Genomic DNA, 27,065 nt, shown 5'->3' with positions numbered 1-27,065 from the left:
ATAAACAGGAATAAACCCCACCAGCATTCACATTAAAGAATTAAACATCTTTATTAGATCCCAACTCCATTTAAAATCACTAAAATGCATGACGCACACTACGTTACAAAAATATACTCGACATATTACAGGTAGTAAAGACACTCATTCAGAACTTACAAAGTTTAAATACAAAAACACTGCTCACGTATAGACATCTTCACAGGTAACCTTCCAAAATATTCACAATGCGATTCTTTGGCCCACTGAGCATCTTTTGAGAAAATGTTTATAATTGTTTTGTTTTTTTAAGATCTCTCACAGCTAGTCACACCCCAATAAATACATCACATAATAATGATACAAAAATACACTATGTTGGCTGAGTAAATCTTCACAGATTTGAGGTGCTCGGACATTGAAACAGTAACCTAAAACATGTTTTAAGTCATACAGAGAGTGACTTTAAACTGCTGAGTCGTTGATCACTTGAAATCAATGTACGACGCTTCCGTCATCACCGCGTGAGTGAGGCTCAGTCCGCCAGCAGTCACCGATTAAAAACCAGGCTACTTCTTGCCGTCAGTAACAGCTCAAACAGCCGCCGTCCCAAATCCAGGCATCCCTTCTCAGTTCACTGTTCTCCACAGCTCTGAGCGTTGTAGTGCACTGTCCCCACAATGAGGACTGCAAGTAATGACCACGAAAGATTTCCTCCTCCCCGACAGCCCTCGCTCAGTTGTCATTTGGCGTCCCGGGACAGCTGCTTATGTGGATGTCCTTCCTCAGCTGTAGAGACACACAGCTGAGCCAGCTGCGACTGGTGGGCATCTCCCCGACGATCTCCCACATGTCAGTCTCGTCACAGTACCTCTCGATAGTGTCGTGATATCTGCACGCAAATGGTTATAAGCATTAAAACAGTTGTGTCAAATATTGCCATTTTCCCCCTAAGAGGACAGGTCCATGTCCCACGTCCTGATACTGATACATGTAGCACTCAGTGATTGCTTACTGTGTGAATGTACACAAGCAAAATGTGTGTTTAAACAATCAATCTGTTAAGGTTTGCAAGCTTAAATAGTTCCTGGGACATCGTGAAGTACTAGCCTCAGAGCAGAGATGTTTTTTTGGGGGCGGAGGGGGGGTCAGAAACTACAGCGGAAGAATTAAAAAAGGTGCTCCTGGAAGAGTAGATTCACAAACATCATTTCTGAATTAGACCCTCACCTGTCCCAGCCTTCTTCTCCTCCCAGAACGTAGATCTTTCCATCCACCACAGCGGCACCGGGCCGGTAGCGTCGTTCCTTCATGGGGGCGCACATGGTCCACTGGTTGGTCTTGGGATTGTAACACTCCACCTTATCCGTGTTCTCTGTCGAGGCATGCCATCCACCTTGAAGCAGAGATCAGGTTACCGGACAGGTCGGTGTAATTGTTTAACTGGTTGCTCCGTTCCTGGCTGGGTGTATGTATAAAGTATGTTACATACCTATAACATAAAGCTTTCCTTTGAGCGTACAAGCAGCAGAACCAGAGCGAGCGATCTGCATGGGGGCAACCTCTGTCCATACAGATGTTTTAGGGTTGTACACCTGAGCGAGGTCTGTGCCATCGCCATCTTCTAGAACTGCACCGCCTGTATCAGGGAGCAGAGAGGATACACGAGAAACAAATCATAAAAAACTGTGAATCCAAACATTTTCAATAAGGAGCAAAGCCTAAAAAAAAATATGAATATAAAGTGTGTGGCCTTTGTTTCCTACCAGTAACATAGAGAAGTCCGTCTAAGGCCACCACAGCAGGACTTGTGACGGCCATCTTGACAGAGTCAGTGAACTGCCAGGTGTTTGTGTGAGGGTTGTAGCACTCCACTGAGTCCAGACGAGAGCGTCCCTCCCAACCTCCAACCGCATACACAAAGCCGTCCAGCATCACCAGGCCTGAGGAGAGGGCAAAGGGAGGAAGCTGATCATCTGTTTCTATGTGTGTAGCATGAAGGAACTACAAACTTAACTTGCAAAGTAAATAAACACATTTCCTTGATTGATTAATCAAATTGTTAATAACTGCAACTTTTTACAAGTTATAAATAACCTTATCAACCACAAGATCAATATTATGTCTACCTTAAAAAACAGCTTCACTATCATTTTCACACTGAGTTGTAAAAGTGTGAACGGTGCTTGAACCATAAGCGGGCTTAAATTGATATAGATATAGGATAAGAAGTTGCTATTTTTATTGGAAAACTATTCAGAAAAAAAAATTAAGCTTCAGAGCAATGTTTTTAAGTAAGAGTAGGAAAACTATTGAAGAGAGGGTGTTTTTTGATATAAAGATATTAACATATTTTACTTGTTTGACACTCTTACTCATAAAAAGTACATTATCTGTACCAGGTACTCATTTCAACTGAGTACTCGCTCAACCCCAATAGCTGGTTCTGTGATTATCTTTGTAATGGCGTATAGTCGAAACCTACTAGTAGAAAAGATTTCAGGCTATGGAAAAGAAATGGAGCTAATGGAGCAGAAAATTAGCAGCCAAAAATTAGGAATTCAAGCTCTTAGTGCAGCTAAAACATGACGGCAAACACAAAAACGCTCCTTTAAATTCTTGGAAAAGAACAAGATTAACAGCTAAAACAGAGACAAATTATTGGCAGGCAATATGACGTACTATTTGGTACGGTACGTTATCAGTACTTGACAGAAGAAGGGCTCCTCATACTGAGGCTGCCTCACCTAACTCAGAGCGAGCAACATTCATGGGAGCCATCTCAATCCAGGAGTCAAAGCAGGAGTCATAGCGCCACATCTCCCTGCTGGCCGAGCCGTCAGGAAACTCTCCTCCTGCCAAATACAGAGTGGAGTCTACAGAGAGGAGGAGGAAGACGGAAAAGAGTTGTGACTTGTGATGAGCTTAGCCGTTGCTCATTTCAGAGAGGGACACAAATTGGAGTCAGTCTTAGTTTGAACGTCGCAGCGTCTCCTCACCCGACACCACCAGCCCATGTTTGCTCACAGCGAAGGGCAGGCAGGCCAGATTCTTCCACTGATTCGTCACAGGGTCGAAGCTCTCGACGCTGCGCAGCACCACCTTGTCATCCTCTCCGCCGACTGTCACTATCACTTCGGCTGTCCCTGTTGCCACGGCAACAGGAGTAGAGGAACAGAGGGGGAGTGAGCAGAAGCATGCTGGCCTTCGGATAAGATACAATGTAGTGGTGTGTAGGGCTGCGACTAATTTCCTTATTGAGTAATCAGTTCATGCGCTTCTCCATTAATTAATTGTTCTGGCTGTAAAATCTCCCAAGTTCATGTGTTGTTTTGTCAAACTGAGTTCAAAACCCAAAGATATGTGGTTTAATATCATAGAAGACCAGCAATAGCGAGTATTACAGATTATATATATAAGGCTTTGTCAGCCTTATTTGCTCAAATTCACTTCATTCATTAACCATTCGTATAGAGTATATACATATATGTCAGCCATATATATTAGGCTGACAAAGACTCTACCCATAGCAAAGATGCATGTGATTGGCTCCCAGTTAATATGTGCAGGTGTGAGTGTTTTCACCTGTGGATCTGCGGGGCCTCGCTCTGGGGCAGTAGAGCTCTCCACGGCGGTCCTTTAGCAGCAGGTAGTCCTTGGCCTCAGAGATGAGCCTCTGGCAGCCCTGGTTCTCCTTCACTACATCCAGGGACTCGATCACATCGTGGAGGTAGTAAGGGCTGATAAGAGGCAGTCGGATATGCTCAAGGACCTTTGAGGAACAAATGGAAAGAGAAAGAATCTGATGAACAATATAGTCCAACAAGAGAATTTGAGATCCATGCCAGTTGTTTCCACAGATTGGAGGGATTGGAGGGACCCCCAAAGAGGCTCATATTGAACTGACTGCTTTTTTATCACTTCTTGTTGGATAAAGTCACTGGGCTCGGTCAAAAGTACAAATGCTTTGTTTTTTCCTGATCCTTTACAGCAGCTTGATAAAATGTACTTTCAGGGATCACTGTCTGGTAAGATGAATTAGTCTCCAACTGTCTATACTGTAAACTGTACTTTTTTAGTACAAATAAAAAAATGACCATTGCTTGAAGCTCAATTGTGAGGATGTTTTACAAATAGTTTTCTAATAAATACAGCAACTTCTGATTAACCCATATACATTTCAGGCTTAAATTAACAACTTGTATCCTTATTCTTGTTCTGTACAATGCCAGGAGGGTCTGTAACAATCCTTTGTAGCAAAAGTGGCTTATAAATGATTAAGATAGCCTCTCCTCTACTCTGGCATGAAAAAAACCTGCAAAATACAACACAAAACAAAAACAGATAAAACAGTGCGTCAGTGGGCAATGCTCCAGGAGGTAAGAGAGGAGTCCTTTTACATGGGGGCCCAAAAGCTGCTGAGTTGAGGGGCTCTTCTACGTTGCAACATCAGCCCCAAACACATGCACTTCTGTGGGATATACTTGGGATCACAGTAGCACGAGGATAAATAGCCCAAGTTGTAAAAAAAAATAATAAACCTGAACTTGTGTAAGTGAATCTGACCTTTTCAAAGCTCTGTTTGCGAGAGAGACATTTATTCAACCACAACATGGCCGCCTCAAACACCATCTCCTCTTTAGGCACATTGAGAAAGTCACTGGCAAGGATTTCTGTCAGCTTGTCCACACAAAGAGACAGGAACTCCTCCTGATGGGTAAGAAGAAAAGAAAAAAAAGACATTGAAAGAAAGAAAGTGTGAATGACAACCTACTTAACCGGACTATCCAAGGGAGTTAATCACATGTAGTCATCGGTTTAACTGCTGACAGGCAGTGGGATTATCTTTGTTAAGCCCCTTTCACATATGAAACACACAACACTGCCAGGTTCAATTATCCTGGTGAGGTACAGGTGGCATGTGCGAAGGCAGCAAAGTATTAAAGAGGGCATTATGCTTCTTCCTGCGTGGTTTAGTGGGTTTTTTTGTGCATGTAAAAAAGGTCTGAAGTTACAAAGTCCATACACCACAGGGAGTTACTGCCTTTCACAGAAAACACCTGTTCTTCTGTTACTCTATTACATGAATTTGTAACACAGCACTCTTCTACTTCCCTGTCCACCATTATGGTTTCCTTGCCAACGTGACTCCAGGAACACAGATGAATCAGGACCTTTCAGGCTTTTCTGTTATATTAATAATAATAATAATAATAATAATAATAATAATAATACTACATTTTATTTATAAGCGCTCTGATTTTCTAGATGCTTAAAGACACTTTACATAAAAACAAAAATACAAAACATCAAATAGTAAAACACTATAAACAAATCAATCTAAGCTAAACATTAAAAGCAATTTTAAAAAGGTGAGTTTTTGTCAGATAATATATATTATTCTATTCATATGTTCATATTCTCAACATATGGCGAAAAACATCCTATTGCGTTAATTTTTTACAGATACTGCGATGCAATTCATAATTGGTCTGGGAATGATCGTCTTCGCATCACAAATTTAATTTTCATTGAAAGTGTTGCTGTGACATTTTTTGGAGTCAAACATGTTTTCTTAAATCTGGAGAACAAGATCTGAAGACCGGGGCGTCTGTGCAGCGCTACAATACTTCATTATAACGCCGTTGTGTCACAAAATGTGCAGCTTCTGCGACTTGCATATTGCACTTTTGATAATACTTCAACTAATTGTGCAGTCCTCTAGATATGATTATAATAACATATATGTCTCCGTCAGCCTCTCACCTGCTGATGAACGCTGTTGAAGTGCTCAAGAATGTAGTCCATGCTGCGTTTCTCCAGCACCTTACAAGAATGGGCCTCGGCAAAACAGTGAATCCCCACACAGTTCATCTCATCCATCTGACGCTCCATGAATCGACAACAGGCCTCTCTAACGGCCATCACGTCCAGCAGATTGGCTGCTGCCAGCAGGGCCTGAAACACATTAAATGAGTGGGTTTTGTTAACAGACGTGCTCTTTAGGGGTTAGTGTATGCGGGTGTACAGTGGCAAAAAAAAAAAAAAAAGATGAGACTCTACCTGCACATTTGCTTTAGAGATATAGACCTCGGATGTGTAGGCGTAGCTCACCAGCATGCCAATCATCTGAGGCTCAACTCCATTGATGGCAACCCGCTCCTGCTTGGACTCTATCAGGTCAGTGGAAAACATTGCCTGAGGAGGTGAAATGAGACAACTCATAGTTTGCATGACTTTCAAGCCCCATCAGCACCACACTGGACCCCCGCTTGTTCCCGTCATTGACATTAAATGGAGGTTTACCTGGAAGTAAGAGCTGAAGGAGGCCAGCACAATGCGGTGGCAGGGGAACTCCTGTCCTCCACAGCACAGGGTCACATCACAGAAGGCGTTGTTGAGTCGCAGGCTGTTCAGGCCCTGCAGCACCGTGTTGGGGTGCCTGGCCTCCACAAACAGGTAGTCCTCGCTGCTCAGGGGGGCTGGAGGGGCGGCGGCAGCGGTACCGGCGTCCTCCTGGATCGGGAAGGTGACGTCCACAGTGACGGAGAGTATTTCAGCCATGTCTCTCTTTGCTAGGCGAACCTGGAGGGTTAAGTGGGAGCAAAATAAAAACACAAGGAGGAGATAGTTAAACAAACGCTTCCCTTCAGATAACGACAGCGACTTTGAATCCGAGCTGGAGGAGTCGGCTCTCCGTCAGGTAGCTCCGACAAGATGTAGTTTAAGAGATAAATGTGTAAAAGTCGCCGGAGAGACGAGCTGAGATTGTCTATTAGCTCACTAATGAGGCTTAAGTTAGCTCTCGTGTAGCTGCCTCGCGGCGCAAACGAGTCGCTTTTTTTTTTTTTTTTTTGTATCGAGTGACGCTGATCAGTCGTTTTACAGGTGAGTGCAGACAGGTGACAGTAAACGCTCAGTAGTTGTAACAGTGAGACATATTTATTACCTGTTAGACATAATCGTGACCACAGTACAAACACACACAGTCCACTACACACGGTAACGAGCGGCAGCTGTTAACGCCTCTCACCGGAAGCTCCTCCTCCTCTTCCTCCTCCTCCTCCCTCTCCGCGGTACACAGGTCAAGAGACGTCACCTCCGAGTACTTCCGGCGTCGTTTCCCCGCAACGCGTTAAAAAAAACAAAACAGGTTTATAATAAGTTCAAACATCTTGAGTCTATAATCACAGTTTAACGCCACTGGGGACTAAGGGAATACAAAATAAAAACAAATAATAAAAATAAGTATTTTGTAATGCTTTTTTGTTCGTACACTCAGATATGGAAGAAATGTCCTCACACCTATTTTAATTTAAATAAGTGGAAGTTTACTAACATTTGGTCCACCGAGGGGTATAAGAAATATTCAGATCTTGTACTTACGTTAAAACAAATATCAATACCACAGTAAAAAAATATACTCTGTTACAAAAAGTAAAACTACAAAAGTATTAGCATAAAAATTAAGTACCATAAGTAAAAGTATTTAAGAGTAATGTATATGATATTATTGTATTTAAATGATTGATGCATTAACGTGTGTTTAAGTAATATTTAATGACTTCATATAGCCTGCTGCTGGGTTGTTTGTTAATTTACCCCCACGATCAATAAGATCTTAACTAAACCTATAATATAATCATAATTTACTTGTTGGTCATATTTACTGTTATTAATCTGAATCTGAATCTTCACAGTAATTAGTAACTAAAGTTGTCAAAAAATAATGTAGTGGAGTAAAAAGTATAATAATACCCTGTAAAATGTAAGAAAAAAAGAGTTTATTGTTATAACAAGGTATTTTCACGTCTTGACAAGAGACTTTTCTTGTTCTAAAAATATACTACTTGTATTGTTATAACATAATGATATAATGTGTGTTATTGTTAGAAAATGTTTCACCTTATATCATGACACATTTACTTTCATCAATAAACTATTTATCATGCTATCATGCGTTAACTTACTGTTATAATGTAACGTTATAAAAATATAAGTTATCGTGATCAAGTGCACACATACACACAAATCCATCAGAGATTAGAGACACGTTTTATTTTGACAATTATGTTGTCAGCAGTCCAAATAATTATAACAAACATACAACAGCACAACCAAATCAGCCACTGAGCCTGTTATCTCATGTTATTCATGGAGAGAAACAATCACCAGTTCTGAACCAAAACATCTTGTTTTTGTCTACACATTGATATTGTGGATTTAAGATCGATTCGCTGGCCACAACGTCGCTTCTTTTTTATTTTCTACTAATTATAATGTTCTTGTCTTTTCTAGGCTATTGTTGATAGTAGGTCCTGACGCTCCTGCTATGCTGTAATTGGTTATAACATGGATTATATTGTATAAACAGAGGATTACACAATGCTATTCCATCTCCAGAGAGTATAAATTTGATTGTAGGAATTGCTGTTGGAGAAATAGTTCATCAGGAGACTCATTTTTAAGTTTCAAATTGGATTATAAATCACTGTTCATGTTTTCTAGATCACAAGGAGCTGTCCTTTATGATGCCAGGAGTCTCCAGTGCGTTCTTTCTGCGAGCGACAGCTTCCAAGATCTTCTTCCTGGGTCCCAGCTGGATGCGAATACCTTTCAGGTCTTCATCAGAGCAGAGCATTAGCGCCTCTAGGTCCAGGTGCTCTCTGCTGAATGCGAGGGCAAACTCTGGCAAGGAGATGGCAGACAAGAACGCATCTAAAGGAGATGTTTCCTCATCTTCCTCATCATCCAGTCCCAGATCTTCCTGGTCCCAGGGCAGGTCAGTGTCACCAGTCCCATCAAAGCCAGCAGCGTCTTCCTCGAACATGTCGTTCTGAACGAGGTAGCCGAGACTTTCGTTGTTCACGCTCGGCATGTCCTCCGACTCGCCCCCACCCATCTTCTTCATGAAAATCAGACCTCCGAGTCCCGGCCGGTTGAAGATGGACTGTTTGACCTGGCCGGTTTCTTCATTGTCGTCATAATCATTGAAGCCTCCCATTTCTTCTTCATCCAACATGCCCTCATCCTGCTCACTGAAGACATCCAAAAACTCTGGTTTCTCAGACGCTCCACTCTCCTGTTTGAGGAATATAACATTCCCATTCCCTCCTGAACTCAGTGTGCCTCTATCTTTCTTCCCTAGCTTCTTCTGGAGCGTGCCTTTCACCCTGGCGGTTAGAGAGCCAGATTTATCTGCAGCGATAAGCTTGGAGAACTGCTCGTTGACGCCGGTCATGGTACCACTGTTCGAGAACGCTGACCCCATGTTGGCCTCTGAAACAGACCCAGTGATGCTGCCTCCACGCTGCATTTTATCCATCTTGCTCTGGTGTTTCTTCTTTACCTTCTCACAGAGTTTCACACGTTTCTCCGCTTCTTTGACGGCCTCCTTCTTTAGATTGGCGACCTTCTTGGGATTTTGGTTGGTCTGCTGCGAGGCCGCAGAGTCAAGGAAGCGCACACAGTCCATGCGGTCACGAGAAGCAGCGACATCCATAGCTGTGTGGAAATCATTGTCCAGTGCAAAAAGGTTGGCTCCGAAGTTGACCAGGAAGCTCAGGATGTGCATGTGGCCGTTGGCTGCCGCGTGATGCAGCGGAGTGTTTCCCCAGATGTCGCTCCTATTGGGGTCTCCTCTGCATGACACAAGAGAAAAGATGTGATTTAGAGCAATGATTTTAATCTTTTGCCACTTTTTGTGTGATTTTATGTGTTTCTTTTCTTTCAGACAGCTAGATTTTGCTATTGTATATTTGTATAATGGCACCGTGAACGTCTTTATGCTGTGCTAACTTTACGGTCTCAATTACCATTAAGTCATGGTTCAGACTGAAATATTTAAATGTTATATTTTTTGGAATACACTTTGCTTTCCTACCGAGTATCAAATAAAAGAATTGATACCACTCTCATGTCTGTACGGTAAATATGGAGCTGAAGCCAGCAGCTGGCTAGCTCAGCTTAGCGGAAAGGCTGGAGACAAGAGGAAATAGTTAGCATGGCTCTGTCCAAAGTTGACTAACTAGCTGATTAACACATTTTATGTAGTCAACCATACAAAGACAAGAGCAATTTCCTATAAAACAGAGTCTCCACTGGTTGCCTGGCAACTGCCAAGAAATAGTCTGACACATAACCTCCTTAAAAACCACAACATGTTGTTTTTACACTTTAATGTACGGATTAAACGGCAACTACATCAATAGAGGCCTGAATCCTACACACTGGTCCTTTAAACTAGTGTTACTCAAATGGTGACATTTTAAAAAGTATATATATATATAAGGAAATACAAAAATGATCAGACATTCGTAAATTTAAGTTTAATAAAACCCATTTCATATTTAATATTCCTACTTTCAGTGCAATCGTTAACTTGTAAAACTTCTGGAAAAGAGGTTGATTTGTACGTTGGCTACAGAGAATAACAAAGATCCTCAGTGGAGCTTGAGTTTCTCACTAAACTGTCAGTACAATGCTGTCTTAGTGTTACTGCATGATGACAGAAAATTGATTTGCTATAAATTTAGCAATGGATTCTAAACATTTGAGTGTTTTTCTTAATAAATCAGACACTGTTTGTGCGGCGGTGTTTGGCTGAAGAAATATTTGTACATTAATGAAAACAGTTTGAGAACTGCTGCTTTATTCGTGAGCCTTTAGAGGGGCTGGTAGCTGTTACCCTTGGACTGAGCGAGGCTAGTCGCTTTACCCATTTTTTCCATTACGCATGATAAGCTAAGCTAAGCTAAGCTAACCGGCTGGTACAGTAAAGACATGATCAGTCTTCTCATCTAATTCTCAGCAAGAGAGCAAATGTGTGTTTGTCAAAATTTAAAACTTATCCTTTAAATGTAAGGTACAAATTAATTGGGTTTCAAAATATACACACAACATATAACAAAATAATACCAAACAGGAGTGAAGATAATTGGTAAACTATTAAGAATTAAAGTCCTCAGGTGCTGTGCCTCATTGTCACAGCCATAAAAAGTCTTGATTACTGTATTGCCATAAATTCCAGCTCATGTTGGCAACGAGCAAAGCGGAAATGCTTCAGTTAATTCAGGCCACGTAGGTGAGATACCAGTTACACCCTAATTAATACCTCCCAATCATCTTTTCTGAACCTCATTTTTCAGTAAGAATGCTGTGCTCGATTTTCTCTGGTCTTTTGTTGTGTTGAACGAGAAATGGAGGTGGGGGTGGTGGGGATAGATAAAGGGCTCTTTTGTTTTATAGGATGTCTTTGGCTGAGTACACATTTGGCTCAGCTCACAGGGGAGAGCAGTCTAAAGAGTGGAGTTACAGCTCATTATAGTGAACGACATGTGAACATGTGTTGCTTATACCCAGATGAAGTGCTGAATAATTATTTCACAGTATGAAAATGCTTTAAAATATTATTTCTCAGCAATAAATGAAACTGAACAATATGTTAACCTTTGCTCAGGGAACACTTGTTGATTGTACTTTAGATTTTAGTTTAGTTTTAGGGCATTGTACATTACAATCAACATAAAAAACTATATATTTCTACATCTTAATGTAACAATACAGCCCATATCTGTCAAATTTAGCTTTCTCTATGATATTGAAACATTTTATTTAAATGTTTAAATCAGAGCTCTAAAGGTAATAATCATGGAGTTAAACCATGACAAAGTTAAGGCTACAGGTTATTTGAGTGGTTGAGTAGGTTATATGTGAGATAAAGCAGGTGATAGAAAGAAGGGTGTCACGCTTACTCTCTGCTGCATATGAGCTGAAGAGCATCGACATGTCCGTGGAAAGCAGCCAGTAAGGTGGGAGTCATGCCATCCTCATCTGCAGTGTTCAGGTCCCTCCTCGTGGCCTCCTTCAACAGGTCCAAGTATCCATCAATCGCTGCTTTGTGGTACCTAGACATCTCTCAAAAGAACAGAAAAGGTTGAAACAAAGCTGTCACTTTCTTTCACTCTTCTCACCCTCCAACTCCCTTCAGATGCACACAGACTGACGAGACTGAGCAAACAATGTGATCACTGGGCGTCAACATATCAGCAGCTCAGAGCCATAAAACAAAAGCAAAGTCCAGTCCACTGCTGTAAGCTGCACAATCTCCTCAAACACCATCACTGCTCGAGATCATTACTTTAAACTTGTGTGGTCACAGCAGTGTTACATTATTTAGTACTTTTTTAATGTTTATACTCTACTGCATTAGAAAGAAATACTGTACTTTTTACTCCACTACATTTATTTTACACGTTACCTATAAAACAATCACCTTGTAAAATATGAGGATTTTTATAGATTACCTGTACATGAAATAAAAGTTAAAATTACCTATACAACAACAATTTTACTGTTAGGTATATTTTGAATGGAGGACTTTTTGAGTAGCTGCTGAAATCATGAAATTTTGGTTCAAGTTTGGTCTTTTTACATTAAAAAAAAGTCAGAATTACAAAAGTTGCTGATCACTTTTTTTGATAATTGACTTATAAATGTTTAAGGTCCAGTTTGTTGGGTGGTTTCATAAACGTGTTTTATGTCTTCTGTGTAAAGTTACGTATTGTTTACAAATGTTCTACAGATTTTACATTTATAAATGTGGATTTAAAGATATTTGTAATGGAAAAGAAGTATAATTAATTCATATTTATGTATTTTTAAATAAATATTTGTTATGGACATAGTGTATTACTTTGATTAATTATTTAATTCTTATCATATTGTCATCATAAAGTCTATATTATATATGCTGGCTATATTCTTGGTATTATCAGTAATGTTTGTACATATTTGTGTATGAAGCCTTCTATTCTTTTATAGACACTGATTTTAAAACGTATTTGACAACTATTGAAACTATTATACACTATTATAAAATGTAGACATTTCAAATGTACTCCAATTGTTTAGCAGAGCCCAGAGTCTTGTGGATTTTACTTTTCTTGTTTCTTTTTCATTTATTTTATTTATTGTACAATTTAATTTATTTTTATATTATTTTTTTATAATATGAAGTACACAGTAGTTGCATTTTCTCAACAAAAAAAAGAAACTAAGTATGTAATATAATCTAATTATTCAATAAAGTTTGAAAGAAAAGTCAGAAAACAAACTAAAAACAAAGCCCCCAAAAAACATTTATGGTTCTTATGTTGTGCTCCAAAACTTGTATGATATTATAAATTAATTCTGTTATTGTCATTATTTATTGATCAATGCTCCCTCCGGTCCAATAGGTGGCTGTTACACATCAACAGAAGAAGACCAGGAAGCAGCAGAAGCGTCGCAGAGAAAGCTGCAGTAGAAGAAGAAGCGGTGAAGCCGGCTCCACCAATGAATGCCGACTGGGAGGAAACATTGCCTTTTCTCTTTCTGGTCGCATTTAAGCTTGTAAAAAGCATGAAGTCGTAGCTGTGAATGTTTATTTAACTCCCTTAAACTGTTTTCTAGTTATAAAAAAAGACTAGCTATCTCCCCTCGGGTCGCTCCGCGGTTGGTTCCCGGTGTTTGGGCTGTGTGGTCGGACCGGGAGACTCTGCAGAGATGTCCGACAACGGTGGCTCGGCTGTCGGCCTCCTGTCTTACGAGACTCTGGTTCATGCTGTGGCAGGTGCAATGGTGAGCAGAGATTAAAGGGCAATAAGAGGAGATGTCATAACTTCATGTTAAAGCACTTAGGCCTGTTTTCTTGGTGTTAGCGGTGTAGCAGAAACATGTGGAGTGAGTATTTGTATTTGTAGTCGTCGGTATCGTTACAGTGTGTTGTCTTTTAGGGGAGTGTGACTGCTATGACCGTCTTCTTCCCTTTGGACACGGCCAAAAGCAGACTGCAGGGTGAGTTGGAGGTCTTATCATCTTGGGACAGAGGTTACCTGATAGCAGCAACCCTACACTGAGTGTTGAGTGTGAAGGTTTACTTCAACATCCCAAAGGAAGGGTAAAGGAGTGGTCCACTAATTTAATAGTGCACCAGACTAAGTGCCTATATCCTGACCTCATGAGCCAAGTAACCTACACTTTGGACACCATTAAAACAGCTGATCAAGTCTCACCTGGTTAGATCTTTGTGTGTTTTCTATTTCGAAGCTCTATTTGATGTAAAAAAGGTGCTATATACATAAACCTATATACTTTTCTTACCTCCTCCTTCCCACTAAAGCTGAGATAACCCCGGGGCAGTGGTGAGGAACAACTCAAGTACTGCACCTCAGTTAAATGTTGAGCTACTTTTACCTGCTGCTCCTTCATTCCTCAGGCAAATATTGTACTTTTTACTCCACTTTAATTATCTGACAACTTTATTAACTAGTTACTTTACTGATTCACATTAATAATACAAAATATAATCAACAAATAAATGGCGATTATAATATTATAAAGTAGAAAGTATAGTAGTATAGTAAACCTTTATTGTAAATTTACAAGCTACCCAAGCAGATAAAGTAGTTATCATTCGTCAGCTTCAGCATTAAAGTGATGTACACATTAATGCATCAGTAATTATAATCCATTAGTATAGATTATTCTTAAGTGGGCCGTCTTATTTAAGGAGTACTTTTACTTTTAGTTCTTTAAGTTTATTTTGATGCCAATACTTTTTACTTGAAGAAAACAGTATAGTAGAGTGTTTCTACAGTGTGGTATTGCTACTTTTACTTAAGTACAAGATCTGAATACTTCCTCCACCACTGCCCCGATGGCATCACCTGTGTTATTTATTCAGATGATCCTGCTGTGTTGGCTGAGCAGTACTCCTCATGACCAGTGAACTGATCTTGCCCTTCAACATTTGGTTGTATTTCAGTGGATGAGAAGCGAAAGGCTAAGTCTACCCCCATCATCCTGGCTGAGATAGCAAAGGAAGAAGGCCTGTAAGTATCGTGTTGTGCAGTACAACCAAAGCCTGTTGTTTTGTTCTTAAATACAAGCTTCTTAGTTTAATGTGAACAACTGAGCAACCCCTTATTTTGCCTAAGATCTATGGAAACTAGAGTTTTATAAATCAGTTGGTCAACAGCAAATTAATCTGCAACAATTTTCTTTTTTAAAATTAAAAATGGCAAAAATGATCTGGTTCCAGCTTATCAAATATGAATATTTAACTTGGAGGTTTTGGACTGTGAGCGATTAATGACAAGGGATTAATTGAGAGAGTAATCACCAGAATAATAGATGAAAACAACTGGTAGTTTAAAGCTCTAATCTAAACTATTACCGGCTGTTTAGGCTGATGGTGTCGCCACATGACTGAAGATTCACTATTCAAATGACTCTCCACCACTTCTCCCAGTCAGTCTCTGTACAGGGGCTGGTTACCAGTCATCTCCAGCCTCTGCTGCTCCAACTTTGTCTACTTCTACACCTTCAACACACTGAAGAAGCTAATGGCATCCGGTCCAGGCACGTCCAGACCCGGCAAAGACCTGCTCATGGGGGTCGTATCAGGTACACACACACGTACAGTAAAACAAATCATTGTTAATGAAATAATGACAACCATCAAGCGAAGGACTTAAAGGTGCCCTGTGGAGTTTTCCTGTTAACAAACAAAAGTTATGTGTATTAAACAGCTGCTGTGTAGAGTTACTTGAGGTCAAAATCTCCACAAGGTGCCTTTAAGAATGAAGAATGAAGCTAACTCTCTGTTGCTCACACAGGGGTGGTGAATGTGATCCTGACCACTCCCATGTGGGTGGTGAATACTCGATTGAAGCTGCAGGGAGCAAAGTTCAGAAACGAAGACCTCCAGCAGACCCAGTACAGGGGCATATTTGGTGTGTGATATATGTATCATAGTTTAACAGCTTAGACATGCTTTTTTGTTTGTTACGTCACAGTTGTAAAACTCTTTGTCTTCCCCTTTTTAGATGCTTTCTCACAGATTATTGCCAATGAGGGCGTGGGAACTCTGTGGAACGGCACTCTGCCCTCTCTCATCCTCGTCCTCAACCCGGCAGTACAGTTCATGTTTTATGAGGCCATGAAGAGGAGGGCAGGGAAAGGAGGAAAGAGGGTGAGAGGACACAAGAAATATACTGTTGCACAGAATACAGTTTTTATATACTGTTTATTAACTGCCCCTGGCCTCCTCTCATTTTGCAATAATGGCCCCCGTGCAAAGCCAGTTGAGTATCGTTTGTCAGCAGTCAGCTAGTGGCTCTGTGCGGCTGTGCTTAAGACTGGGTGCACAGGTTCGACTGGTGGGTGAGGTTCCTGGAGGCCCGAGGGAGAGCCTACTGTGAGCTACATGCTAATGTCTGCACATTAACATGCTCACAATGACATTTTAACTTGTTGATCATGCTCACTATCTTAGTTTTTCATTTAAGCACGCTGACAGTTGCTAATTGGCACAAAACTCAAAGTCCAGCTGAGGCTGACGGGAGTAATGTTATTAGTTTTACACACATTTTAAGGTATTGGACAGATTTTAATTTAGACCTGCTGGTGGCGCTAGATGCAAAGTCAAAGGATAAGCAAAGTCAGTAGCATCCATCCTCTGGGGAACGTTAATGTCTGTACAAAGTTTCATTGTAATCCGTCCAATAATGGTTGAGATATTTCAGTCTGGATCAAACTGGCAGACAATGCCATCTTATATCCACTCTGCTTGCTTGGCTAAAAAATAATTGATTTGTTTGTCATTTTGGCCACTGTTTATTTAACATTTTGAATCATACTTGTAGGAAACTTAAATCAGTCTCATAGTCATTTGCTAGGATGACACTTACGAAAACACTTGGTATGAGTAGCTTAAATCTTTGCCTCCTACCACAGATATCCTCAGCAGAGATCTTTCTCATTGGAGCCATTGCCAAGGCCATCGCTACCACTGCAACATATCCTCTTCAGACAGTTCAGGCCATCCTGAGGGTAAATACTATCTTATATACTATCTTCAATGTTTTGTTTATTAGCCACTGGTAAGATTCTGTATGTTTTTTATTGTCACGACGACGACAATGATGATGATGGTGATGATGATGATGGTGATGATGATGAGCCATTGTTGTCCAAAAAACTGTTGAAAACTCACCAATGAGCACTGTTGCACTGCGGGACATTTCCCTACAGAAACCAAAGTGAAAAAACTCTGCTGTTCTGGTCTCAGCTGGTTGCCAGGCAACTTTTTTTTTTGGTTCAGGCCGGTAGCCCAGCAACCAGTGGAAACTCCAGGAAATGAATGGTACCGACCAAGAAATAGTCCAGCAACATCATCAGTAGGAACGAATGGGCTTTGTGTGCCATAGGGTAGAAAAGTCCAAAGGTACTAATGGATGAAGTAATGCTTAAATTTTAGTTTTTTTCATGAGATTTATTGATGATATTTTTCCAACTATATGTTTAACATTATGTTTTTTAATGTGTGTTGTTGATGGCAAGAGAAGAATAAAGCATTTTTATCAGTTTATACCTCACATCGGTTCACAGAAGTTAATCTTTAGGAGCTAGAAACTAATGCAGCCCTCTGTAATCACTATATATTGTAGATCATACAGATGTTAGTGGAGAATATCTTCAGGTTCTCATGAAATTATGTAAAAGAAATCATTACATCTTAAGGAATTAACATAACCTGCTTCATGCTTCCTCATTAAGTTCGGCCAGTACAAAGGTGATGGCAAAGGCGGCGTGATCGGAAGCCTCTCGAACATTTTCTCCCTGCTCGTGGATCGAATCAAGTGAGTGCAGCTACGAACACAAACACATTCACATGACACAGTGAGCGCACTGTTGAAGATGTTATGATAGCTGGTCACTGACATACATCTGTTCCCTTATTTATTGCAGGAGGTATGGCGTTCTCGGCCTGTACAAAGGCCTGGAGGCCAAGCTGCTACAGACAGTGCTGACGGCTGCCCTCATGTTTGTGGTGTATGAGAAGATCACTGCTGCTACCTTCAAAGTCATGGGCCTGAACAAGAAACTGAAGCAGTGAACACACGGCCAGCTGGAAACAGTACAAGTATTAGATCCCCACGCTTGCCGAAAACATACACCACAACCAGGGATAGGTGTAATACTTTTAATACACTCTTTCTTAACCTTTAACTGGTTCCATTTGTGCAGACTGGCCTTAATTTATTCCACTGGTGAGCCTCTGGTGATCTTACAGGAGCTGAATTGAGTTTGATTCTCGAGGTAAAGGGACGCAAATTAGTGTCACTAACTCCAATAAGTTATGAGAATGTGTTTGTCCTTTGATTTGGCTGTATTCAAAAAAATCTTCTGATGTAAGTAGTTTATTAAATGCAGAGCTAAAGTGGCCCCAATCGTAATTTATTTAACCTTTTTGAGGCTAAATTAATCATTGTGAACATTGAATCATATCTTAGCATAAAATAAAAGTAAAAAACACCAGCTGAGATTTTAAAAGTAGTTTGGAAAAACTTGTAAAAGGAGAGCTTAGGACAAAGTCTGGAAACGGCTAGCCTGGTCTTTTCGAAAGGCGACTAAATCTGCCTACCAGCACTTCTAAATCCCAGTTCAGACCAAAAATTCACGACGAGTGGAAAATCTTTGTGCTAAGCTAAGGTAGCTTCATATTTAAGTGTTACAGATATGAGAGCAGTGACTATAACATAACCCAATGTCAATAAAGTTTTTCTGATTCTCATCTAAATCTTGGCAAGAAAGTGAATAAGCCTGTTTCCCAAAATATCCGACTGTTTTTAATGTGAGGGGGTTTGTTGCAAATAATGAGACCAATAAGGCACCTAGCTACTGAGGATTGCCTTGATCTAAGCTACTGGACCAGGCTTCACATACTGTCTTATGTTTTAACTGTGAATTTAACTCAGTTTGATAGAAACCTCATGAAATTCCTGCCAGATAAATGTTTTTAATGCACTGATTTGAGATTATTACACACAAATTAGAAGTTATAAGAGCAGTGAAAGGGAGAGAAGTGCAGATCTCCCATTCATATTTATAGACTTGTGTGTAAAATGTTTGTAAAAGAAACTTTTCCAGCTCATAAAGGCTTTAATTTTAACATTCATAATATATTAAGTAAAAATGAATGTAATATAAACAGGAATGAGAGTACTTAAGCCTACACAGTTACATGTGTACAAATACTGCAGTAGGTGCTAAATTATATCACAAAACTGTACTATGAACTGAGCTTTAATGACTGTTGATGATTTACACAAACCCATTATGCACTTAACTGTCTGCTGCCTTCTTCATGATTGTATTGGTCAGTATGAACATTTTATCACGCAGGTGTCTTCCTTTATTTACCTCAGCGTCCTGCTTTATGTAGGGTAGTCGGAGCTCGCAGTAATTTACCGCGTTTGTTAATCACAGTGCTCTTTCTCTGATTGGGTGATCGGATTTTTTTCATTTTAAAAATTTAAAAGTTGATTTACTTCTTTTGTTGGTGTTATAACTGGTTGTTAAATCTGTTTATGTGAGTTTTAATCATTACAAAAGGTGTTGCACTCAGTTTTACTTTGTAAAATAACATTTAAAGAGTTCATCACCTTCCTGTGTATGAAACTGTGCCAGTGGTGTAGCCTAGCTGCAAATAGTGATGCTGTCCTGACCTGTGCTGACTCACACACCTCCTGTCCTCAGGTACACCATACACACATGTGTCAGCAGACTGTATAACTATAAAATGTAGCTTTCACTTCTGTTTTGTGCTTTAAAAGTAAGAAACTGTCTGTTCACACATCAGCAATTTCATAACCCTACAATAAGTCATTGAGGTGCAGGCCAAGGTGTTTATGGAGGTAAAAGTAGCAAAGAATGAGGTAATAAATGTCTAAATGTGGACTACCAGAAAATAAATGGTAATATCTGAGGACAGCAGGTGTGGAAAAGCAAAACAACACGAAAGAAAATGTCCCAGGAGGAAGAAATGAGTTTTATTTAATAGTAAAGAAGGAACCCAAACATGAATGTGTCACTATTAGTTATAAAACAGATACTGGACTACACTGTGGATGTTAATTGTTAACTGTCTTCTTCATAACTGTTTTTTTCTTTTCTGCCAATGACAGAACTTGACATTGCTGAAATATTTTGTCTTTACAGTTTACATGAACATATTTTGTAACTGATGCAATACTTACTTGAAGTCATCTTCACTTATTTACATTATGATTTTTTAAAAACATATATTCTTTTCTAATTTTGTCTCAATTAAGCATTAACATACCACTGTTTTGGTGTCTAAATTATTGTTATAACATTATAATAATAATAATAAAGTTTGAGAAACAATATTGACATGAGTACTGTTTTATTTAAACATACAACAAGGAGCTTTTAACTGGTTATGAAATTAAATTTGGCACCAGGTCAGATTCCCTTTTCTCATTAAAGGAAACAAGGTGGTAGAAACACTACCGGTTTTGCCAGAATCACCATAAAATGAAAGTTCCTTGTAGGGGTTTTAAAATCACCACATAAAAAGAGTACAAAAACATGGTTTCATTCTTACAGCTGAACAAATAAAAGATGAAACTACCTCTGGAGGGTCATGCAGTAGTGATCAGTGACACAAAATGAATTCACATAGTCACTCTCAGAGGATGAGTAAACCATAAATAATCCTCCATTGGAGGTCTGAATTTGACAGTCCCAGTTGACGTCTTGGCTGTAAATCAGGACTGATGGTGTGAGTCTCGACTACTGGTTATCTCCTCCACATACCAGGGTGGCAGGAAGGTGTATTTGAAGTCCTTGTGGACGGTGTAGGTCACATCTCTGTGGGGCTCGTAAGAGAACAGGTACACTAAACTGGAGGGGGAAACAATAACGATTCAGTAACAAACACTAACTTAAAATATTTTAAGGTTAACAACGTAGTCTGTCATCGCAACTCACTCTGGATTGTCTTCAGTAGCTATACGCTTCACAAAAGACAGGAAATCACAGCAAAAGTTCATGCAGACTGTTGGTTTCCAGCAGTTTTGTTCATTCTGTCCAGAATAGATACAGAAAAATATTTAGAATTAATCTTGCAAGCTTCTATTTATTCATGTCCGATGTGTTTTCATTAGAAATAAAACTGTACCTTGATGAGATGTGAAATCTTAGAGATGGGAAACGTCTCCACGCCGACAACCACTCCGTCGTGATCCCGAAAGCCTGCCACAACACGAGGGACTCCAGGGAGAAAAGACTGGGCCCACCACTTGAGCAGTTTGAACCTGAAGACCACCAAAATGAGCAAAACTCACTTTAAAATGGCATAACATTGGGTAAATGAAATATCAGACAAACAGCACGACATGTAAAAGTTCATTATGTGATGTTTTCTTGTTTCATCATCTACCTGTGGAAGTTGCTGCGCTGTTTGGGGGTGCAGATCTCTGCAGAGGTCTTCAGCTCGACGTAGCACGCGGGAGGAGCTGGGGCCTTGGGATCTTTATCCCGGCAGTCCACCTCACCGGAGAACAACAGCCTGTGATCTGCGAGCCGAGTTTGTACGACGGTGCAGAAGGCCTCATTGGTGTTCACCACTCCGCCCGGGTCAGGTAAACTGTGGACGTTATCTATGGGGATCGACAAAGGTGAAGAATTATCATTTCAACATTTGATTATCATTGAATGTGTTTCATATGATTTGGATTTGTGCATCAAATGTAATACAATGAGACAGACTGGTATCTATCCATTTCTGCTAGGAAAAGAAAAAGGAATGTTACGAATGATAAAAATACTCACTGTATGTCAAAATTATGATTTTTTTTACTATTATATACAAATGTATTTAAAGTTATGATTACTAAGTCAAAACAACTAGATACAAAGTTACTTCAAAGAAATAACAAATCATTTTGGTTATTTTCATCAAAGATGTTTAAACATAGGTTGACAGTTTCCTTTAAAGAATTACAGTCAGGTCTTGTTTATCTGAATAATTCAACATAAAAATAAATCAAAACAAATTTAAATAACATTATATCTTCAGTCTAATATACACATCCACATCATCCATATTATTCATTAAAAAAACAAATCCTGTGTGTTTTGCAAAGAAGTCCTGCAGACTACCTCTAGTTTTCACCTTTAATCCAGTTCCTTACTCAGTATACGATCCTTAAAATTATCAAAGAAACAAAAAACTGTTCCCCCAGTACCTCCGTTAACGGTGTCCATCTTTCTATGAAGAATATTCTCTGTAATCTTGCATCTAGCATATATGTATGTTGTTCCATTATATAAAACATATCTTATTATCTTATTGTTTTTATTATTAAAAACATTCCACCTATTGTTTTCCTTTCCTGGCAGAAATGGGCTTCCATAGCTTTGACTGCATATATTACTGTGAGGCAATATTCTTGTGGAATATCATAGATGAGTTGATGTAAAGCAGTTAATCAATATGATGCAGTTGCTATAATACAATTTCATATTAACCGACCTACCGGCACATGTGTATTGCTCAAACTTGTATCCCCAGTACATCATCTCTTCATGCCTCTCTGTGCGGTTCTCTCGTTCCCTGCGAGCAGCTTCTGTCTCCACTTCACTGATGTAAAGCGTGCCCTTGAACTTGGTGACCGCCAGCAACCAGCCCTCCCGTGCCTCATAGGGAGTGGTCAGCAGCTTGGTCAGGTGACCACGCCATGTCACAAAATCAACATCTAACGCACTGAAAAGAGCAGAGTTTGATCAAAGAATACGCGTCCAACGGGAAACACTGTTGTGGTTAGAGGTGGTTGTATCTGTCTGTGGTAACCTGGACCTTTAATCTACCAGTGACACTTACCATGATGAAGCCGTGGTCTCCCTTGAGCTGAGCTTTGATCTGTTGGCCAAGATCCAGCGTAGGATGTGGTCCAGCTTCTCCTTCACACGATCATCCCTCTTTACGTAGCGGTCCTTGTATCCATCCTTCAGGTCAAAGTTGGGGTTTTTTTCAGGTTCCACATAGTATCTCATCTGCCTGCTGTCGTTGAAGAATCTCCGCTTAGAGTCCAGGGAAAAACATCCTACTTCAACGGGCTGTTTGTACACAGGAAAGTTTCTTTCATATTGCTCCCTTCTGGTGCTCAAACCCTGAGAGCCAAGTGGGTTTTGCCCGGGAGTCGGCCCAGACTGATTCTGCTGGTGGTGCTGTGGTTTGAAGTGTTTCCTCTCACTATATTGTCTTCCACAGTCATCTCTTTCTCTTTTGTATGCCGACTGGTGGGTTCGGAAGCTGGAGTTGGGATTGTGGGATCTGTGGGGGTCCATTGCTGGCAGGTGGGGGAAAAAGAGTGAATAAAACACACTGATGACACAGATGTTTATTTACATCTTCTTGATAATCTCGCCCTCCTGCAGGAAATCCAAATAATGCTCTGCCTCATCTTCACTTGCGTTGTCACTAAAGAGACAACATACACTATACTAGAGACTGAGAGTTACTTATCTACTCTGTCATAAATCTGTTATTGTGCTTAATCCTGCTGCAGTGATTCTTCATTTTCCCTGCATGGGTTACACAAAGGTTCAAATTTAAATGATTCACAATTAAACACATCACCTCGAGATCTGTGTAAATAACTGCTGTGTGTGTGTGTGTGTGTGTGTGTGTGTGTGCATACTAATTCATGATTTAAAGATGTAATTCTCGTATTGACTGCTGTGTAGCACACAGAACATTAACGTTACACGCATGTCTGTTGTACATATACATTAGTGTACATTTGTCTTGCATCTATGAAGTATAAATACTTTATTACGGGTGAAAACATGAAAACCGACCTCATTCAGTAAATACCACTATGGCAGATTTTCTCAATGCTAAGTCCGCCTCAGTAATTAACACGACATTGTGTGAAAAGTATTTATATTTCAGCCTATTTTATAATTAACACAAAAATAAGACAACGAGTCTGTGTTTGTTTTTGTTACATGGGTTAGCTCTCTAGCATCACAAGCTAACACAAACCCTAACGCTACTTCCGTAGCAGTTTCTCATCCATCGTCGTCAACTTCTCATTTTATTAAACGCGGGTGGGAATTAATTTAGTTTCAGCTTAGGTTGATAATTGCTTCGGCCTTTCACTAGTAGCTAACTTACTTCCAGTGGCTGCAACAGACGGGATCTTCTTCTACGAGTTTTGGGCGGAAGTGTAGCCTCTTGACCCAAACACGGTTTTTTACGAGGGATGGTTCAGCCAATCAGAGGAGAGTAGGGGCGGGTCGTCCCGCAAGGCGTTCTGGGTAGGCACGTCCAGCGAGTCAGTAGATGAACCGATCCGTTAGCCGAGGTGTCCTGTTGAAGAAGTGTTTTTAAGTTGTTTGTTGAAACTGTGAACTGTGAATGGGACCAAGGCAATGTGAAAAAAACAGTATTATTGTTATTAATAGCTATCAGGTAAGAGTTTCGACTGGTTTGACTGGTCAAATGTTTGTTATTTGTATGATAAGCGGCGTTAGCTCGCTAGCTGCGTTTAGCTTGGCGTTTGTTTGTTTGTATGTGGGAGAGGTCGTGTGTTTTTCTCTGTTCTCCTTTTTCTCTCAGGGCTATAATTTTAAGTTAACTACCTAACCTAGCTGGTAGCAGGGCATCTTCAGCAAGGGAGGCTAAATTCCTGCCAGGGATATCACACAGATGAGGCTTGTTTTTCTCCTGTATCTGTTATCTGTAAGCAACGTGACGTGTAAATGTTGACAGGGGATGGGTTGTGATCTATTGTGTAACAGGTTTTTCATTCACATAAAAAGCTGTGCGTGGAGGAAAAAGCAGCTGCCTGAGTGAACAGGTCATTATGTGTGTACAGTTGTTTCTCCTCCAGGTATGAACAGGAAACGGGCTCTGATTTCAGACACTTTCAAGGTGAAGAAAACAAGAAATGGCACAGAGAAGTTTGGAGCTGTCAGTAATGGAGATGGTAGGTCTGACTGCTGAAAATATAACTGCAAATGAGTTGAAATCTCATTAAAGGATGTTAAAAATCACTTTCCATCTATTTGTATCCTAAAAGGACTGACTGACGTCAAATCCACCGTCGAGTACCTCATGACACTGTTCCCCAGGAAGCTCTTCAATGACACCTTGCCTCAGATTGTTTTTAAGCACCAACTCTACAGCATACACAGTGACAAGACTTTGGTGGACAAGGAGCTGGTAAGATGGCTCTTTAGTGTCAGAGAGGTCATGTGTTTTATAAACTACATGTGAAAATACAACCCACTGCCCTCCTTTTGGTCCTCAGAATAAACTGTGTGAGCGAGGAGAACTGCTGATGTTCCAGCTTGGATTTGATGCGGAAGCTTTCGGGCTGATTTTTGCTTCCGACTATAAGGCCAAAGTGCTGGCAGGAGAGGAAGGCAGAGAGACACAAGCCACCGTGAAGAAGTTCTTGGAGAAAGTGCTGTCGTCTTGCACAGATCTGAGCTTCAGCAAAGACAAGATGCTGAGGGAGTTCTTATTCACAGACTCCGAGATAACGTATGAATCTATATGAAGCGAAATACTGTAGCAAAAATTGGGAGTTTCGTGTATAATTGGAAAAACGCCACACTTGGCTTCAAAACTAAAAAGCTGTACTGACACTGTACTGTTTTTAGTAATAGTGCAGCCACGTAAACCAGTGTTTTTGTTTAAACCAGAATTATTTAGTTTCACAGACTGGCTATAAAAAGCAGAAAAACAAACTGATTTGAACTTTTTTACCTCCTTACAGTGTTTGTAAATACACATCTGACTTGTATTTGTGAAAAGTCAGCACATTCTTTCATTTCTCACCATGCAGGCAGCTGGTTAAGTCGGGGGTCCTGACTGTGAGGGATGCAGGCAGCTGGTGGCTTTCAATTCCCAACTCTGGCAAATTCACCAAGTACTTTATACAAGGTGAGTGTTAAGACAAACAATACTTTGCATTAACAATGTAGCATGAAAGTCTTGATGATTTGATAGCGTCTTGCTCATTGGATGGACCGTTTGTTTCTCACTTTTCCTGTTAGGTCGCAAAGCGGTGCTCGGCATGGTGAAGAAGTCCAAATATAGCGAAGTCTTAAAGGCAGAGCTAGAAGAGCGACGAACAACCTCTCATGTGAAATTCCATATGAAATACCACATCCATGACATTGTTGGTGCAGAGCTGGTGGAGAGGTAACATTTGGTTGTTTACAGGTCGCCTGCTTTTGATTCTGGGAAGTGTTTCTTGTTAATTTAGGGGTTTGCAGTAGGTCAGAGTTTACCCATCTGTCAAATTAAAAGGACAGGTACCTCAAGCAGCTGCTCCCTCATTTATGATCCTCTCAGCGCAGTAATTGAGGGGTTTTGTTACCCACAGGCTAGAGGCCGGCTCTCAGGTGTTTAAAAAAAGTGCTTTTGGTTATTGTCTAAAACCAGCCAGCCTGATCCCATTAAAGTTAAACACAGATATGATTTGAAAATAACAAACTATTGTTTCAATGAGCCATTTTTAACTTCTATCCAACAATGACTCACAGATGTGTTACTAATCTTGGGCCACTGGTGAATCCTGCAGTTTGTTTCATCTTAATTTACTGAATAATGCCCTTTTGTTTTATTTCCAGCATACCTACAACTTCAGGGACATTGTTGCGATTTGTAGATTCCTGAACCACAGCAACAAGACAGACTGATCGGTGCTCGTCGCAGCCAGGAAGAGACTGAAGATGAGAAATGCTTAAGATGTACAAAGTGTTTGTATGAAGACGGAGATAGTAATGTAAGATTTCAGATTTAGATTCTGTGCCAAAATGTATTATAAAACCTTGTGGGTTTATGAATCGTCAATTATGTTGACATGACACGTGTCAGGTTTGGTTTGTAATAAAAACTGATTTACTTTCCCTCATAAGTTATTATGTGCATACAATCAAAGCACTGATTCAGCTGTCCCCTCTGTGTGATGTTGCCCTATCAGAGCCTCAAACCTGCCCAGGTGTCATAAAACAATAGCCACATTCTAGATGACAGCTGGGGTGTTATGTCAAACCAAGAAATATACACAAATCTCACTGCCACTTTAAAGTACATCTATACATCTGCCACCAATTCTTAGATTGTTGATTCAACTATATTTATTACTGTGTATTATCCATGTTCTGTGGACAAATACAAGTCCTAAAACAAGATCAGACGCACACCGTATTAG

General features: G+C 40.2%; 5 protein-coding genes across 6 annotated transcripts; 2 read left to right on the top strand and 3 right to left on the bottom strand.

The window, feature by feature from the left end:
• Positions 1-26: 26 nt before the first annotated feature.
• Positions 27-7,041, bottom strand: si:ch211-256e16.3 (kelch-like protein 20). The gene is made up of 12 exons (XM_051388858.1): positions 6,929-7,041; positions 6,286-6,564; positions 6,043-6,177; positions 5,746-5,937; positions 4,546-4,689; positions 3,565-3,751; positions 2,979-3,125; positions 2,727-2,855; positions 1,746-1,922; positions 1,472-1,618; positions 1,210-1,375; positions 27-871 (listed from the first exon to the last, which is right to left on the bottom strand). Exons 2-12 carry the CDS (start codon positions 6,541-6,543, stop codon positions 715-717), a joined length of 1,839 nt encoding a protein of 612 aa, XP_051244818.1. The 5' UTR covers positions 6,544-6,564; positions 6,929-7,041; the 3' UTR covers positions 27-714.
• A 974-nt stretch (positions 7,042-8,015) lies between these two features.
• anks4b (ankyrin repeat and sterile alpha motif domain containing 4B) lies at positions 8,016-12,007 on the bottom strand. The gene is made up of 2 exons (XM_051388859.1): positions 11,733-12,007; positions 8,016-9,620 (listed from the first exon to the last, which is right to left on the bottom strand). Exons 1-2 carry the CDS (start codon positions 11,891-11,893, stop codon positions 8,489-8,491), a joined length of 1,293 nt encoding a protein of 430 aa, XP_051244819.1. The 5' UTR covers positions 11,894-12,007; the 3' UTR covers positions 8,016-8,488.
• A 1,276-nt stretch (positions 12,008-13,283) lies between these two features.
• On the top strand, positions 13,284-20,216 carry LOC127356840 (peroxisomal membrane protein PMP34). The gene is made up of 9 exons (XM_051388866.1): positions 13,284-13,599; positions 13,755-13,815; positions 14,786-14,852; positions 15,272-15,426; positions 15,639-15,755; positions 15,849-15,994; positions 16,759-16,854; positions 17,581-17,663; positions 17,773-20,216. The coding sequence occupies exons 1-9, from the start codon at positions 13,525-13,527 to the stop codon at positions 17,918-17,920; spliced, it is 948 nt and encodes a 315-aa protein (XP_051244826.1). The 5' UTR covers positions 13,284-13,524; the 3' UTR covers positions 17,921-20,216.
• On the bottom strand, positions 19,835-24,121 carry dxo (decapping exoribonuclease). The gene is made up of 7 exons (XM_051388860.1): positions 24,014-24,121; positions 22,715-23,183; positions 22,371-22,597; positions 21,272-21,491; positions 21,011-21,146; positions 20,821-20,915; positions 19,835-20,733 (listed from the first exon to the last, which is right to left on the bottom strand). The coding sequence occupies exons 2-7, from the start codon at positions 23,179-23,181 to the stop codon at positions 20,598-20,600; spliced, it is 1,281 nt and encodes a 426-aa protein (XP_051244820.1). The 5' UTR covers positions 23,182-23,183; positions 24,014-24,121; the 3' UTR covers positions 19,835-20,597.
• Positions 24,122-24,143: 22 nt separating this feature from the next.
• Positions 24,144-26,760, top strand: stk19 (serine/threonine kinase 19). 2 transcript variants are annotated; one of them, XM_051388868.1, is made up of 7 exons: positions 24,144-24,310; positions 24,717-24,827; positions 24,921-25,063; positions 25,152-25,387; positions 25,692-25,789; positions 25,903-26,050; positions 26,482-26,760. In XM_051388868.1, the coding sequence occupies exons 2-7, from the start codon at positions 24,734-24,736 to the stop codon at positions 26,525-26,527; spliced, it is 765 nt and encodes a 254-aa protein (XP_051244828.1). In that variant the 5' UTR covers positions 24,144-24,310; positions 24,717-24,733; the 3' UTR covers positions 26,528-26,760. The 2 variants fall into 2 exon arrangements, with proteins under 2 accessions (XP_051244828.1, XP_051244829.1); XM_051388869.1 differs by having other exon boundaries at positions 24,145-24,310; positions 24,732-24,827.
• Positions 26,761-27,065: the final 305 nt, after the last annotated feature.

Source organism: Dicentrarchus labrax, unplaced genomic scaffold (genome assembly GCF_905237075.1).
Source record: "Dicentrarchus labrax unplaced genomic scaffold, dlabrax2021, whole genome shotgun sequence".
Taxonomy (NCBI): Eukaryota; Metazoa; Chordata; class Actinopteri; family Moronidae; genus Dicentrarchus; species Dicentrarchus labrax.
The sequence above is the reverse complement of the archived record's forward strand: the minus strand, read 5'-3'. Positions and strand labels throughout refer to the sequence as shown.

What these genes read in the sequence shown, in the direction of transcription:
- si:ch211-256e16.3 (XM_051388858.1), bottom strand. Translation starts at nt 6,543, where the DNA reads ATGGCTGAAATACTCTCCGTCACTGTGGACGTCACCTTCCCGATCCAG. An exon ending in TCTCTAAAGCAAATGTGCAG is followed by an intron (nt 5,938 to 6,042) that starts GTAGAGTCTCAT and finishes AATGTGTTTCAG; the next exon opens with GCCCTGCTGGCAGCAGCCAA. An exon ending in GCAAACAGAGCTTTGAAAAG is followed by an intron (nt 3,752 to 4,545) that starts GTCAGATTCACT and finishes TGTTCCTCAAAG; the next exon opens with GTCCTTGAGCATATCCGACT.
- anks4b (XM_051388859.1), bottom strand. Translation starts at nt 11,893, where the DNA reads ATGTCTAGGTACCACAAAGCAGCGATTGATGGATACTTGGACCTGTTG. An exon ending in CAGCTCATATGCAGCAGAGA is followed by an intron (nt 9,621 to 11,732) that starts GTAAGCGTGACA and finishes TGTGTCATGCAG; the next exon opens with AGGAGACCCCAATAGGAGCG.
- LOC127356840 (XM_051388866.1), top strand. Translation starts at nt 13,525, where the DNA reads ATGTCCGACAACGGTGGCTCGGCTGTCGGCCTCCTGTCTTACGAGACT. An exon ending in GCTCATGGGGGTCGTATCAG is followed by an intron (nt 15,427 to 15,638) that starts GTACACACACAC and finishes TTGCTCACACAG; the next exon opens with GGGTGGTGAATGTGATCCTG. An exon ending in CAGGGAAAGGAGGAAAGAGG is followed by an intron (nt 15,995 to 16,758) that starts GTGAGAGGACAC and finishes CTCCTACCACAG; the next exon opens with ATATCCTCAGCAGAGATCTT.
- dxo (XM_051388860.1), bottom strand. Translation starts at nt 23,181, where the DNA reads ATGGACCCCCACAGATCCCACAATCCCAACTCCAGCTTCCGAACCCAC. An exon ending in TGAGCAATACACATGTGCCG is followed by an intron (nt 21,492 to 22,370) that starts GTAGGTCGGTTA and finishes CGATCCCCATAG; the next exon opens with ATAACGTCCACAGTTTACCT. An exon ending in CAGCGCAGCAACTTCCACAG is followed by an intron (nt 21,147 to 21,271) that starts GTAGATGATGAA and finishes GGTGGTCTTCAG; the next exon opens with GTTCAAACTGCTCAAGTGGT.
- stk19 (XM_051388868.1), top strand. Translation starts at nt 24,734, where the DNA reads ATGAACAGGAAACGGGCTCTGATTTCAGACACTTTCAAGGTGAAGAAA. An exon ending in CTTTGGTGGACAAGGAGCTG is followed by an intron (nt 25,064 to 25,151) that starts GTAAGATGGCTC and finishes TTTGGTCCTCAG; the next exon opens with AATAAACTGTGTGAGCGAGG. An exon ending in CACCAAGTACTTTATACAAG is followed by an intron (nt 25,790 to 25,902) that starts GTGAGTGTTAAG and finishes TTTTCCTGTTAG; the next exon opens with GTCGCAAAGCGGTGCTCGGC.